Source organism: Vulpes lagopus, chromosome 11 (genome assembly GCF_018345385.1).
Source record: "Vulpes lagopus strain Blue_001 chromosome 11, ASM1834538v1, whole genome shotgun sequence".
Classification (NCBI taxonomy): Eukaryota; Metazoa; Chordata; class Mammalia; order Carnivora; family Canidae; genus Vulpes; species Vulpes lagopus.
Genome location: NC_054834.1, coordinates 66,623,849 through 66,637,644, shown reverse-complemented (window position 1 = coordinate 66,637,644; position 13,796 = coordinate 66,623,849). Strand labels below are relative to the sequence as shown.

Below are 13,796 nucleotides of genomic sequence, written 5' to 3'. Positions count from 1 at the left end.
TCTAGACTGAGTGTGCAGAGTCATCAGGAGGGCCCCACCTCTACATCCTCTAATTCTGCAGGTCTCATGTGAGGCTAAGAATCTGAATTTCTATGAAGTTCTCTAATGATGCTGATGTGCTCTCAGGGGAGTACACATTGAGAACTACAGCTCTGTTACTTATGAGTAGATTGTAGTTCTATAAAAAATGGTAACAAATCTCCCTTTCTTTCCCTGTTGCCTAGGATCACTTGAAGATGAGGGGGACGCATATCTCTAGAGCCAGAGCTCGAGAGAAAAAAGGGTGTACATGGGGACAGTTCACCACTGCAGGACTCTCAAGGTAAAGAAGTAGGGGAGGTCAGGGGCGAAGAGGAAGAGAAAGAGGGGGATGAGAGGAAGATGAGGGAGAGAAGGGGAAAGAGAAGGGATAAATAAAAGAAGGGGGGGAAGAAGGGAGGGAAAAAGGGGATGGCTCTCTTCCCAACACCCCCTCCAAACTAACAACCTACCTAGGTAACAGTTGCTCAACACTTGAATGCAGTTTTACCACATAGCCACAAAGAAAAAGCTTTCAATAAAATTGACCCTTGCATATTTGAAGCTTGGCCTTAAAGAGCACTGTGCTGTTCCACAGAGAAAGGAGAGCCAAATTGCTTCCTGTCCTAGAGCTTCTCCCATCCCAGTCAAATGACAATGTCCTCATCCATCACTTCTGCCAATAAAATGACCAGAGAGAAAAAGCAAACTAGCACTGATAAGATCCAAGCAACCAGTGCCTCTAGGACTTGCAGGGATTATGCAATGAGGATCTTCTTCAGTTCTTACTGAAGCACTTATGTTGCACATATCCCCTACTTGTTGGGGGAATAGTCTATGTATCTGGGAAAAACAGCAGACAACACTTTAATTCCTGTGTTGAAAGCACTAATCCTTATTCTTGCTTTCCAGCTCAACATGCCCCAGAACCACTTATACCCTTTCCCCCATCCCCCCAACCCCAGTTGCTAATTTTTGCCCTAGGTAAAATAGCACTTATTAGTTACACAAAAGTGGAAGAGCAGTCTGGTCTATGACTATTTCTGGTATCATTAGTAATTTTATATTTTTGTTATGCTTTCACTTGGTTACAACCAAAGTTATAACGTGCAATTGTGACTATTTTGGAAAATTAATTGCAGTTTTCTGTTACAATATTATGCCTTTGTTCCAATTAGAAAATGAAAGCAGAGAGGGCATACAGGCAGCTTAGTGTTTGAGTATTCAGCAAAACTTTAGCTCAGCAATCTCCAAATGCCTAACTTAAAAAAACCAGACAAGTGAACAAAAAAGCCCTCCCTGGCTCCAGAGCAAGGGAGTCAGACAGAAAATAAGGCCCTAATGCAGAATAGCATCCCTAGCCTGGAAGAGCCTGGAATGGATTGGGGTGGGGGGAAGGGAATTAAATATGTGCTCAGTCTTATTTTTCCAGATTTGTCAATCAATACTGAAGTTGGGAAGACTGAGCCTAGCCTCAGAAGGAGAGAAGGGAAATATCAAAAGGACCCTGATCCTAGAAACAGGGATAAAAATGAAATTGCTCAACGTGGAGGGGAGGGGAGAACAGAATCTAGCACACAGATATTGAAGGGAGAGCCCGGGGGAAGGGGGGGGGGGAGGTCAGGCAGCAACAGCTGAGAAAAGATGGGAGGTGAAGCACAGACAACCAAAAAGCTAAGTAAGAGTCTGGTGGGAAATGGAGCACAAAGTCCATGGTGCCTGCAACAAGATTAGCCAAGGATCAAAGCACCATGCATGAAACCACAAGTAAGCTTGAGACTGTGTCTCTGCCTTGCTGAAGAGGCTGAGGGCAGAAACCTAAAATGAAGAAAGCAGTCATTAAGAACAGCAGTTCTCAAACTCAAGTGTGTATCAGAATCACCTGGAAAGCCCGTTTTACAAATACAAACACCTGCGCCCCTCCTGCCCCATTCTTAGGTGGCTCTTTAGGTCTGAAGTGCTGTCTGTTTCTGATAAGGACCCCATGTATTCTAATGCAGGTTGTCCGAGGAGCACAGTTTGAGAAGCACTAATCCAGAGACTTGAAGAACTGCTTAGAATAAATGTACCCAGGCAAAACAGCAATTAGCAATTCATTTTCAGAAGAGTTTTCATATGGTATTGGGTAAGAGATCATCTCTTGGGGAGAGATGTCACTTAGTGGGAATTAAAATAAGGTTAAGTCAATGCTCTGGAATTGACTCCTGGGAATGTCTGTTGGCCCGACAAGCTCACCTCTCTGAATATTATCACAGTGAATTCCAAGAGGTAACACCAAAATGAAGGGGAATTCCAGGCAGAAAAGCTTGAGGACAGGCCAATTACCCACAAAAACATTCCTTGGCAGACAGAGCTTGACATTACAGATGGAGACACCCACCTATACTTACCTGTGCAAAGAGGGAGATGCTCTATTGTCCCATTAAACCCTTGCTCCCTGTTCTCAGACAAAATGGCACTTCTTGCCTTAAACGGCGGTACAGCACAGCTATCCAAAAAAGCTGGTGTCTTCCCTTCCACCAATGACTGAATTCAGGGACAACTGCTGAATGCTTTGGTGCCTCTGGAGATAAGGGGCAACCAAGACCTGGAAAACCAGAAACCTTTCTGTAGCGCAGGGGTTTAAAGTCAGACTCGGTGGACACAGAGTAAGCAAAACCTTGTTCAGAAGCCTGGATCCTGTCTCCTGGGTGAGAGGAAAACTTCCCAAATGGGAGCTTTCTAGTTACTTCAGCTCCCTAAGTGGCAGATGGTGCCTACTGAGAATCAAAAAAGCCTCACTAGGAGGCCTGAGAAATAGCTCTTGTCACGAGGCATGCAGCAGCTGGCTAGCCGCCCTGAGCCCCTTAGCAGGACAGCAATGGATTACCACATCTCCTCAGCAGACTCCTCCAACTGCATTCCCTGAGCTGCCAGCCCCATATGTGACAACATCTTGGCTTCCGCCCTGTAGCTGTTTGCCCTCAGCCAGATGTTTCTAGCTACTTATGGGAAAGAGGAACCTTGCTAGGATGGAGGACTGGCAGGCTGTGCCCAGGAGTTGGGCAGGAGCCCTGGCTTCCGGAAGAGGCTAGAGATGTCCATTAGTGTTGCCAAAATCAGATCCTGTCTCTTAATGATTATAAACAATTATTCCACAATTAGGCAGGAAGGGTTTAGAAGAACAGCTGTTGGGACCAGGATTTTAGGTAGTGAAAGGCAGGTACTTTTACCATCCAAATCTGCTAAAGAGAAACAAAAGAATATTTAAACCTCAGTGTCCATCCTCAAATATCTAGATAAGAAAACAGGCCTGTGAACTTCCCATGACATCCTCTTCCAAGCAACTAATACCAGATATTTCCAAAGTCATCTGGAATTCAAGAATTGGGAGTTTCCTGTCAGTATGATGTCAAGAGTAGAGATTGCCTGTTTCTTCCCTTTCAGAGGCTTGGTGGAACATGCTGTCCCCTATCACTGGTTCTGCTTGTTATCTATCACCTAGAAATGCTAAGGAGGATGCTTTTCTTGAGATTCTCTTCCATTCATTCAGCTTTTCCTAAATGTCAGGTTCCTTATTAGGTATTCGGACTTCACAAACATGACACAGATGTGGTCTTCATTTTTGGGAGCTCACAGGTCCAAAGATGGAGAATGACATGGAAACAAATAAGTGAAGTCTGGTGTGATGAGTGTTAACATGAGCGTGAGTAACAAAGCATGGTGGTGGCACCAGAAGGGAGTGATTAAGAAAGGTTCTGCAGAAGGGAAAGAGCTGCCAAAGTCAGGTTTGAGAGAGAGAAGAGCAGGCCAGGTAAGAGGCACACTGGCAAGAAAGAGCCTTCTGAAATTCAGGATGCTTGGAAAATGACTCAGTAGAGTCAGATAGAGCGTCCTTGTAGGAGATGGGAGGAAGAGGCTGGCATCAACCACGCTAGGCCACCCACTCTCTGTCACTTTCTACATAATGGATCCTATCTCTACCTTTTTCTTTAAAACAAATGCTTCATTCCAGGCATTAAACATCTATATGCATAGCACTAAATGAAGGACCCTGGGGGATACGCCCCTAAGGAGTTTACACTGAACCTAATTGGGCAGATTAAACATACACACCACTCAGATAAAGAAAACACAAAACAACACATAAACATGCACATAAAACTATAAATGGCACCAAGAGAGAGTGCTAAGGGAATTCACAGGTTCTTAGCTTGAGATGGAGCTTAAATACCATCTAATTAGAGAACCATTCAAATGCTCAATTCCCCTTGGCAAAAGCAAATGAGTCCCCCTGGGAACTCAGTCAGAAACCAGTACAGTTGAGTCCAGAAGGCCACTAACCCCATGATGCCCATAAGGCTTTTTTATGGCAATACAAGAGAGGTCCACCTTGGACAAAAGAGGGTCTCAATAGGACCTTTCTCTGCTAATGAAATGGATGAGATGGTTAAGAGCATAGCAGCTACCCAAAGGCCTCATCTTCTAACATGATTACAACCCACAGAAAAGAACATTTCATAGTATACCATGTATCACTTTTTATAGCTTACTTCCTCAAAAAATTTTTTAATAAGCATAAATATTTCATTGGGTCCTTCATGTATCTCCAGACTAAAGGTCTCACACTGAGGTAAGGAGGTATTCAGTTTGGGCTTCATCCAAAATTCTTTCAGGCCTCTGGGGAGCTCAGCTCAGGAACTAGGGTATGAGAAAGCTCCTGCCTTTTAATAGTCCAAAGCTTCTAAAAGTGAAGCCTCCTGGTCACAGATGGGCTGGATTGCGGTCTTTCTCACTCCTTACAGACATGCTATCTCTAGTCCGTGCTGGGAGGTCACACCATTGTCCTTCACTATCCTACCAAGTCTGGAGAACTGCCCTATGATGGAGGCACAAGCCATGGCACTCACCCTCATGGAGGTCTCGCCACCATGGGCCTGTTGCAGCCTGAAGACCTGGGCCACCATGTGCTCTGTGGAGGGATGCAGCAGGATCCTCCTCGAGGCCAAGCCCACCATTACGTATCGGCCCATTGGCGATAGGCTCACCGAAATGGCATTGGGACCTGAGAGCCAACAGAACAGAGAGATGTTTCCCAGAGTTCTTGCCATTACAAGGAAATAACACTCCCTCTCAGTCTTTTCTCTTTACTTCCAATTTGCACTGTTGGTTTCCCAGGGGCTCTCTCATAGGAATGCAATGAGGAGGACAATGGGAAGGCATGTCAAGTGTTGGATACAATGTATGACATATAGAAAGTACTTAAACGCTAACCGCTGTCATCACAGAAACACATCTTAAAAAATTGGTACCAGTCTGCAAACACTACTTTGAAATCTATTTTCACTTCACATATTATCACCATTTTTTCCACCATTAAATATTCTTCTACAAGAGTATTTTAAGGGCCAAGTGGTATTCTGCCTTATTGGTGCACCACTGCTGATTTAAGCAATTCTTCACCACTGGGCATTTTTCTCTATGATAAGCCACACTGCTGTGAACACCCCTGTATATAAATCTTTGTACAGTTTTCCGATTATTTCCTTAGAAGTGGGATTGTCGGATCAAAGAGACCATATTATTTAAGGGGCTTCTGATACACAATGCCAAACTGCCTCGCGGTGCATGAGTGTACGTGCTTTCCCAAGACGTGAGCAAAGCTCCTCCTTTATCTGGAGCCATCAAAACAGGAGCACGTTGGTGATGCTAGCATGGCAGGAAGGATTCTGACAGTCTTCTGCAATGCTACCAGCCAGGACTCCTGCAAAGTAATCTTCCTCTGGCCTGTGCCCCAGAGAAGCAGGCGCAGGATATGACCATTACTCCAACCTAAGCTGTGCCTCACCTAGGAATGCCCATGCCAAGGCACCAGCATCCCTCTGTCACTAGGTTGGGCTTCCTATCCCTTACCAAATCGCTTGGTGTAGAGCATTTCACCCAGGTTATGGGGGGCCAACGAGTACACTGCCAGGATGCCTTCATCAGGAAAGCCCCTTTGGCTGCTAGGGATGAAAGCTGCTAGGAGCTGGCCATCTGCAGAAATGTCACAGCTGGCATCATTGTAGATCTTGCAGTTCTGCACCAGCACATTCACGGAAGCTGCATCAGACAAAGAAAGAAAAGAGGGTAAGAAAGTTTGAGTTGATGGTGTGAAAAATTCTGGGCCAAGAAATTTCAGGGCCTTTCTAAGGGCCTGAACCCTCTTCAGAAATGCTAAAGGCCACTTCGTCAATCAAACTAAAATATGATGGGACAAGCAACACAAGAGATAGAAAAGATATGTGTCTTTTACCACGTTAATAGGAAATGACAGATCGTCAACACAATCACAACCACCTGCTGAGTCTTAGCTCACACTTAGGAAACATCATTTGAGAGAGATTAGATAAGGAAAAAGTTATTAAAAATTGTTCCTAAAGAGCCACTCAACAGGTGTTATTGTCCAAAAGATCAAAACTAGGATGAATGAAAATGCAAAACCACTGATTCCAAGAGAAAGGTGATGCAGGGAAGCTTCCTTGGGGTGAAGGTCCTACTGCACAGCTGCTAAGTGCCCTCGGAGAAGTAAGTCATTTCATAAGTTTGGGTCTTACTTTCCGATTTCAGAGAAATGGAACAGTTACAGACTTCAATCTTCCAGACAGCCCCTAACACCACAAGAGAGGACAAAGAAAAACACAGCCCAGTCGTGGCTGAAGGGCTAGAACCCTTCCTTTCTCACTAGGCTCTAGGCCTTATCCATACCATAAGCAACATCCAGGGGCAGCCCCAGCCTGTACTTAGCAGCTACTAAGAATTAAGCCCAGGGTCAGCCAGGCAGCAGGCTCAGCACAAGGGAGCAGGGTAAGGGTGAGGGTGGGGTGCAGGAATGTATCAGTGGGGAAGTGGAGATCCCACTCCACACAAAAGGACTAAGGAGATGTTGGCCAGCACTGGGCCTGTTCCTGCATGCTTGTGGTTTGGTTTTCATTTGAAATCTCCGAAGCTCACTGTGTAATTCCCTGCCAGGAGGAAACTGCTTACCCTTGATGTGAACCTGGGAATAGAGTGCCCAAACCATGGGAACAGCACAACACATCCAAAGGGACCATGCTCCTCTAGGCTGTCTCACTACTTCAAATTCACACGCAAAGAAACTTTTTTGGTCTCTCTCTCTTTTATAAAAAGACTTTATTTATTTATTTATGAGAGACTGTATATACAGAGAGAGGCAGAGACATAGGCAGAGGGAGAAGTAGGCTCCCTGTGGAGAGCTTGATGTGGGACTCAATCCCCAAACCCTGGGATTACAACCTGAGTCAAAGGCAGACACTCAACTGCTGAGCCACCCAGGCACCCCACTTTTTGGTCTCTTATTTGGAGATTACCTGGATGTTCACTGTCAAATGCATTATATGGTTTAAAAAGAAAAAAAAAAAAAAACAAGAAGAAGAAGAGGCTAAGCTCAGTTGCCTTCACAAGATTCAGGTGATTTATTCCAGGAAGCCCAAAGGCAGGAAATTACTTTAAGGAAAACAAAACAAAGAATTGCTTTTCGGGGGTCTTGAGGCTTAGGGTCTCAGGAACACAGAGTGATTTCTAACACCCTATATTCATCCTCCTTTCCCTGTGTGCTGCTAATGAAGCCACAGAGATGACAACGTAGATCCCAAGAGACATCAGAACACATTGATTGGGCTATTGAGCCAACTCTCGGGGGCTGACACCTACAGCACCATTACACATAAAACCGAAAGGGACCACAAGGGTGGCTCTGTTTGCTAACTAATAAAATAATGACATCCAAATATTCACTGCTATCACCATTAGGGCTCTGTACTGCTCAACTTCCAACCCACCATCTGCTCTACCCTGTGTGGCTAGATTTATCTAGTTAGCACTGCAACCGTATGCTCCTTACTCAGGGTCCCAAGCCTGGTGCCAAAAAGATGACAATCTTTCCTTACTTCCCTTGATTGACACATGATTCCAACTGGGAATATATGAAAAAGGGAAGAGGAAGAAATAAAGGAATAGGGGAAGCTTCAGGAATGAGTCCATTTTGATTTTCTAACGTTGAGGCTGACACAACCATCAGAAAGATAAAAAGAAACTGTGACCACCAAACTTTAAGATGGTTTTGCACAATTACCATTTATTCTACATTAAAGGTCTTAAACATGCATGGTGTGTATTTTATGAAAGGCTTTTCTATCTTACTGTTACATAGATCTTACTTGTGTGTTAACATGTAACTCCGTTAAACATATAGAAGCCTACAGTAACTCTCAAAACTCACCACCAAAGTAAAAAAAGCATTGAACTGCTTACTGCCAGATTAATTCCTAAGTGGGGCCAGGGTGGGAAGGAAAGTACAAGTAGGGGTTTCCTTCTTCTGGAAAGCTTGGCTCTAAGCCCCTGAAAAACTGGGCATATAGACAAAAAGCATTTTGTCAGCCTCCAATCCAAACCACTGTGTTTGTGTTTACTACATTATAATTCCAAATCAGTGGCCACCTCACAAATTTTGTCCCCTCTCCACCAACTCCACCCAGTTTCGAAAGTACTCCCAGTCATTGCAGTGAGCACACAGACAGACATGCAAATGACAAATGAAAAGAGAATGCTGAAAATTAAAGCAGAGCTTCTCCAGCAGCAGGTTTAATTGCAGAAACTGTGCAGCTAGTGATCTAGGGTTTCACTCCTGCCCTAATGAAAGGGATGTGGCAGGCACACAGTGATTTGGTAGCTTCGTTTCTGCAAGCACTGGGTGGTGTGTTTATAATTTCATTTTTATTTCAAAGTTCCAATTAGCAGCTTTCATTTGCTGTTCATTGTCTATTAATTTCCCACGTGGAAATGGAAATGTTCAGTTACATGGTGAGTGGTCACTGCTCCAACTCACTTGTGCTGCTTCTCTTCTTAAGGTTGCAATTTTGATGAGTTATTTTACACAGGTCGAGACTTCTTAGATCTGTTACTTGTTTTCTTGGGCCCCAGGAAAGTAATGCACTAATGACAAGGACAACTCACTCTTTGGACTTAACAATAACGTAAGCAGATAGAGAAAAACGTGAAGTGTAATAAAGCCTAAGATACTGGCAACCCACACACCACAAGAAATCTTTGTTCTGCTCCCTGCCTGGCCTTTTGACACTGCTTCTCAAGTGTTAGCATGCATCAGAATCACCTGGAGGGTTTACTAAAACACTGAATGTTGGGATGAGGCCTGAGAATTTGCATTTCTAACAAGTTCCCACGTGTCTCTGATGCTGCTGGTCTGGGACCACATGGGAAAACTGCTGCCTTACTAAACAGTCCTTGATCCCTGAGCTATGGCTCCAGCAACCTGCCCTGCACTTAAAGGCAAAAACACATGTGGGGAAGGGTGAGGGGGCAGCTCAGAATGGAAATAAAGGTTAGGAAAGAAGGGATTTTTCAAATCAAAGCTGCTTAAGAGCTTCAGGGGGCAGCTCCAGGGGGAAAAAAATGATGCAGAAGACAGCAGGAAGCCATGTTCCAGACTCTGCAATGTAATCTCCTCCTAATTATAAATGATTTCCAAGTGAAAATGCCCTAGCAGGGAATGGGAGGGGTTAGAAATACTGATGCCTGGAGGAGCAGATGGCTCTGCCTTCCTATCAGCTCCATAAATTATAAACAAACACCTTGTACAAAGATCGATTTGTAGCCTGTTGCTGGCTGGGATGATGAGGCCATGGGAGCGATTAGCAGTTGCAGTACTTTTGCAAATGCATTAGATACTGATTTGGAAAGCTCAAGGGGTTTAAATCAGCAGGAAAATTTCCTTTTGGCTATCTCTGAGGCCCTCAGGTTGCAGAATAAGACCTCCTACACAGTATTCCACATGACACTACAAGCCCTCCCCTAAGGCACCAATCACTATATTTCCTATGTCTGCCTTATAGAACATAGCTGCTGGATTTCTGAAGGCTGGTTCTGGCAGGGTACCCAAGTGACCAATCCTCTTTACCCAATAAAAGCTCACTCTTAAAAACCAAAGTGAACCCACTGAGCTATTTTTTCATGAAAGTGTTCTCAAAATTATGTCTGTGAGGCCTTTTCATAAACTTCTAAACTTTACAGAGTAATTCATTAATACTGTATCCCAACTGAAAGAAACATGTGGCAAGAAGCTTTAACCTAACTCCAGAAAAAAGTTAAATGCCATTCAGGTAAGTCAGGTGGCCAGCAACATAGTGGCTTTTGAACACATGTAAAACTCAAGACCAGTGGCTCCCAGGCACAGGCTGTGCCAAAGCCAAAGGCTACCCTTCATTGAGACGTATGTATTTTTCAGAAATGAATCCTACAGCAAAAGAGATTCCCTACTTACTTTTTCTCACAGCTAAATCTATCAAGAGTGAAGATGTAAACTGTAACTAGACTTTATTAGGACCAACCAGCAAACAGTTAAGAGATAATGATGGGAAACTAAGATAAAAGTGACTGTTATTCTAGAGGGTAATACTATTGAAAGGAACACTAGCTATCATCAGACATAGATGCCCTTAACTCCCAGGATTCAGTTTTTCTTCTAAGGTCAAAACTCTTAAAAAAAAAACTAGGTACTATTAAAAAGTAGGATTCTAACACCATGTATGAGCCAACCTAGTCAATCTCGTTGCATATGATGCTGCTTTCTCATAACTAAGGTTTTAAAGTGTCATGATCAAAAGAGGTAAGAAGAAACACAGAAGGAGAATTATAGGAAGTTGTAGTTGGAACAAGTTGAGGCTTATTTAAAGATTTTATTTACTTATTTATTTATAAGAGAGAGAGAGAGAGAGAGAGAGGCAGAGACACAGGCAGAGGGAGAAGCAGGCTCCACACAGGGAGCCCGATGTGGGACTCAATCCTGGGACTCCAGGATCACACCCTGTGCCAAAGGCAGTTGCTAAACCGCTGAGTCACCAAGGAATCCCCAAAGTTGAGGCTTATACAAAACATCTTAGGGATGATCAGAAAGGCCAATCAAAGCTATGCTAGCAGCATATTCAATGCCTATATTTTGAATACTTTGCTTTTCTGTCAAGGCAAATGATCTGTCACTGGGTGGAAATGACATGCTTGAGAAGGGTGAGAAGCCTATTACAGATAAGGCAACAGGGTGAGAGCAACATCTTATTCATATGGACATCACTCTCCAGAGATGACGACTATGTACCTCAGAATTCTAAAGACGAGAGCACGTGGGAATTTTTAGAGTTATGGCCATCACTCAAAGACTCATGGTGCAATTTTCTAGAAAAAGATATGATGAAAATAGCTAGCATTCACTGACCATTTAGTATATGATAGGCACTGTTCAGAATGCCTAACACTATAAACTAACTTAATTCTCATAACTACACTATGAGGTTTGCACTATTACAATTCTCATTTTATAGATCAGGAAATGAAGGTGGAGTGATTAAATTACTTACTAACCAAGGTCATACTGCTAGAAGGCAGCTGACCAGGGATTTGAACTTAGACACTGTAGCTTAAGAGTTCATGTACTTGGGTGGCTCAGTCAGTTAAGCATCTGCCTTTAGCTCAGGTCATGATTACAGGGACTGAGATCGAGCCCTGAGGCGGGCTCCATGCTCAGCAGGGGCCTACTTCTCCATCTCTCGCTGTACTCTGTCCCACTCACACACACATGCACTTGCTCACGCTCTCTCTTCACTCTCTCACATAAATAAATAACATCTTAAAGAAAAAGAGTTCAGGTGTTTAACCATCATAGGACAGTTGATAGAGAAATTTATCAAAGAACTACCTACCCCTATGCATGCAAAAACAACCAAGCAAAAAAGCAAGTAGGCATGCATGCATCAGGCCCAGACCTTTAAAGTATAAAAAGTATAATTACAATTTTATTTAAACCATTCCAAAGAAAAACTTCCAAATTATATTTATAACACAAGCATAACATTGATACCAAAAACCACAGATTTCATAAAAAAGAAGACTGGACAGAGCCATCTCACTTACAAATATTAGTGAAAAAAATCTATCAGCAAGCCACATGGAAGGAATTTTACATTAAAGAATACTCCACAAACCAGGTGGAGTTTATCTATGAAATATAAGGATGGGCTTAATATTACAGAATCTATTAACATAATGATTATACTAGGAGATCAAAGGAGAGGAAAAAATATGATCATCTTCATAGATACTGAAAAGTCATGACTAAATTCAATATCCATTCTTGATAAAAACTCTTAATAAAATAGGAATAGATGACTTCCTTAAAATGACAAACTAGTTCTAGTTCAACCTAAAAGTCAGGAATATGCTTACTGGGAAAAAGCTAGGAATGCCTGGCTGGCTCAGTCAGAGGCTCGAGCATGTGACTCTTGATCTTGGGGTCATGAGTTTGAGCCCCATGTTGGGTATAGTTTACTTAAATAAAACTAAAAAAAAAAAAAAAAAAAAAGTACTGAGAAAAAGTTAGAAGTTTTCCCACTAAAATCAGGAGCAATATGAGGATGACTATTACTTAACATTGTTTTGATGGTAGCCAAAGCAAACAAGAGAAAGAAATCACAAATATAAAACTTAAAATATAGAAGGTAAAATTATCATTACTTAACAGATAACAAACCTAGAACACCCAGGAGATTAATCTGGGTAACAATCATAATTAGTAAACGATTCAGTAAGATAGTAGGATTTAAAAAATAAGCTTATAACAGTAAACTTAAGAGCTGTATAGGATCTAGGGGCCCCTGGGTGGCTCAGTCAATTAAGCATCTCTTGATTTCAGCTCAGGTCACGATCTCAGCAAAGAGTTTGTTTGGGATTCTCTTCCTCTCCTTCTGCTCCTCCTCCTGCTCGCATGCATGCACGCCTGTATTCTCTCTTTCTCTCTCAAATAAATAAATCTTTGAAAAAAAATGTATAGGATCTATATGAAAACTATAAAACATTCCTAAGAACACAAGAGAAATTTGAAGAAATGGAAAATCATACCATGTTCCTAAATCTAACCATAAAGATATTGAATCTGGGGCAGCCCAGGAGGCTCAGCGGTTTAGCGCTGCCTTTAGCCCAGGGCGTGATCCTGGAGACCCAGGATCGAGTTCCATGTCGGGCTCCCTGAGTGGAGCCTACTTCTCCCTCTGCCTGTGTCTCTGCCTCTCTCTCTCTCTGTCTCTCATGAATAAAATCTTTTAAAGAAATAAAAAAAAAATAAAGATACTGAATCTCCTTAAGCTAACTTACAAATTTATTTATTTATTTTAATTAATTAATTAATTAATTATTTTAGACACACAGAGAGAGAGAGAGGCAGAGACACAGGAGGAGGGAGAAGCAGGCTCCATGGCGGGAGCCTGACGTGGGACTCGATCCCGGGACTCCAGGATCACGCCCTGGGCCAAAGGTAGGTGCTAAATCGCTGAGCCACCCAGGGATCCCCTTAATTTGCAAATTTAATGTGATTGCAATAATTACAGTAACAGAATTTTTTCAAGGAGGGTGAAGGGAAGAAGCAAAATAGTTTTAAAGCCCATACTGGAAAACAGAACTGCTTGAGCAGACAGGAAAATCTGGATTTAAAAAAAAAAAATAACAAGAGATGGGTCCTACCAAATTCTAAACACAAAACTTGAAAACTTAAACCTCTGTGGTAGGTATTCTCACATGAATAATCAGAAAGATAACAAAGACAGAATGGATAATCTAGAAATACACCCAAACATACAAAGAAAAGTAAAAATAGGATCAAAGTGACATCCCAAATCAATGGGGAAAATGGTCTATAAACTGGTTGGGACTAAAGAGCAACGACATGGGGTAAAAGC

The 13,796-nt window shown here is 42.7% G+C and overlaps 1 protein-coding gene across 9 annotated transcripts in view; it reads right to left on the bottom strand.

Annotated features, from left to right (window-relative positions):
* Positions 1-13,796, bottom strand: part of AMBRA1 (autophagy and beclin 1 regulator 1) — a 172,924-nt gene that overhangs the window by 24,973 nt on the left and 134,155 nt on the right. For 8 of the 9 annotated variants that reach the window (XM_041773936.1, XM_041773939.1, XM_041773938.1 and 5 more), the window contains 2 exons: positions 5,911-6,099; positions 4,908-5,062 (listed from right to left, as the gene is read on the bottom strand). In XM_041773936.1, the coding sequence (XP_041629870.1) occupies positions 4,908-5,062; positions 5,911-6,099 (344 nt within the window). Of the gene's footprint in view, positions 1-2,408; positions 2,606-4,907; positions 5,063-5,910; positions 6,100-13,796 lie in introns of all 9 variants that reach the window. The other variant, XR_005990657.1, reaches the window with a different exon arrangement.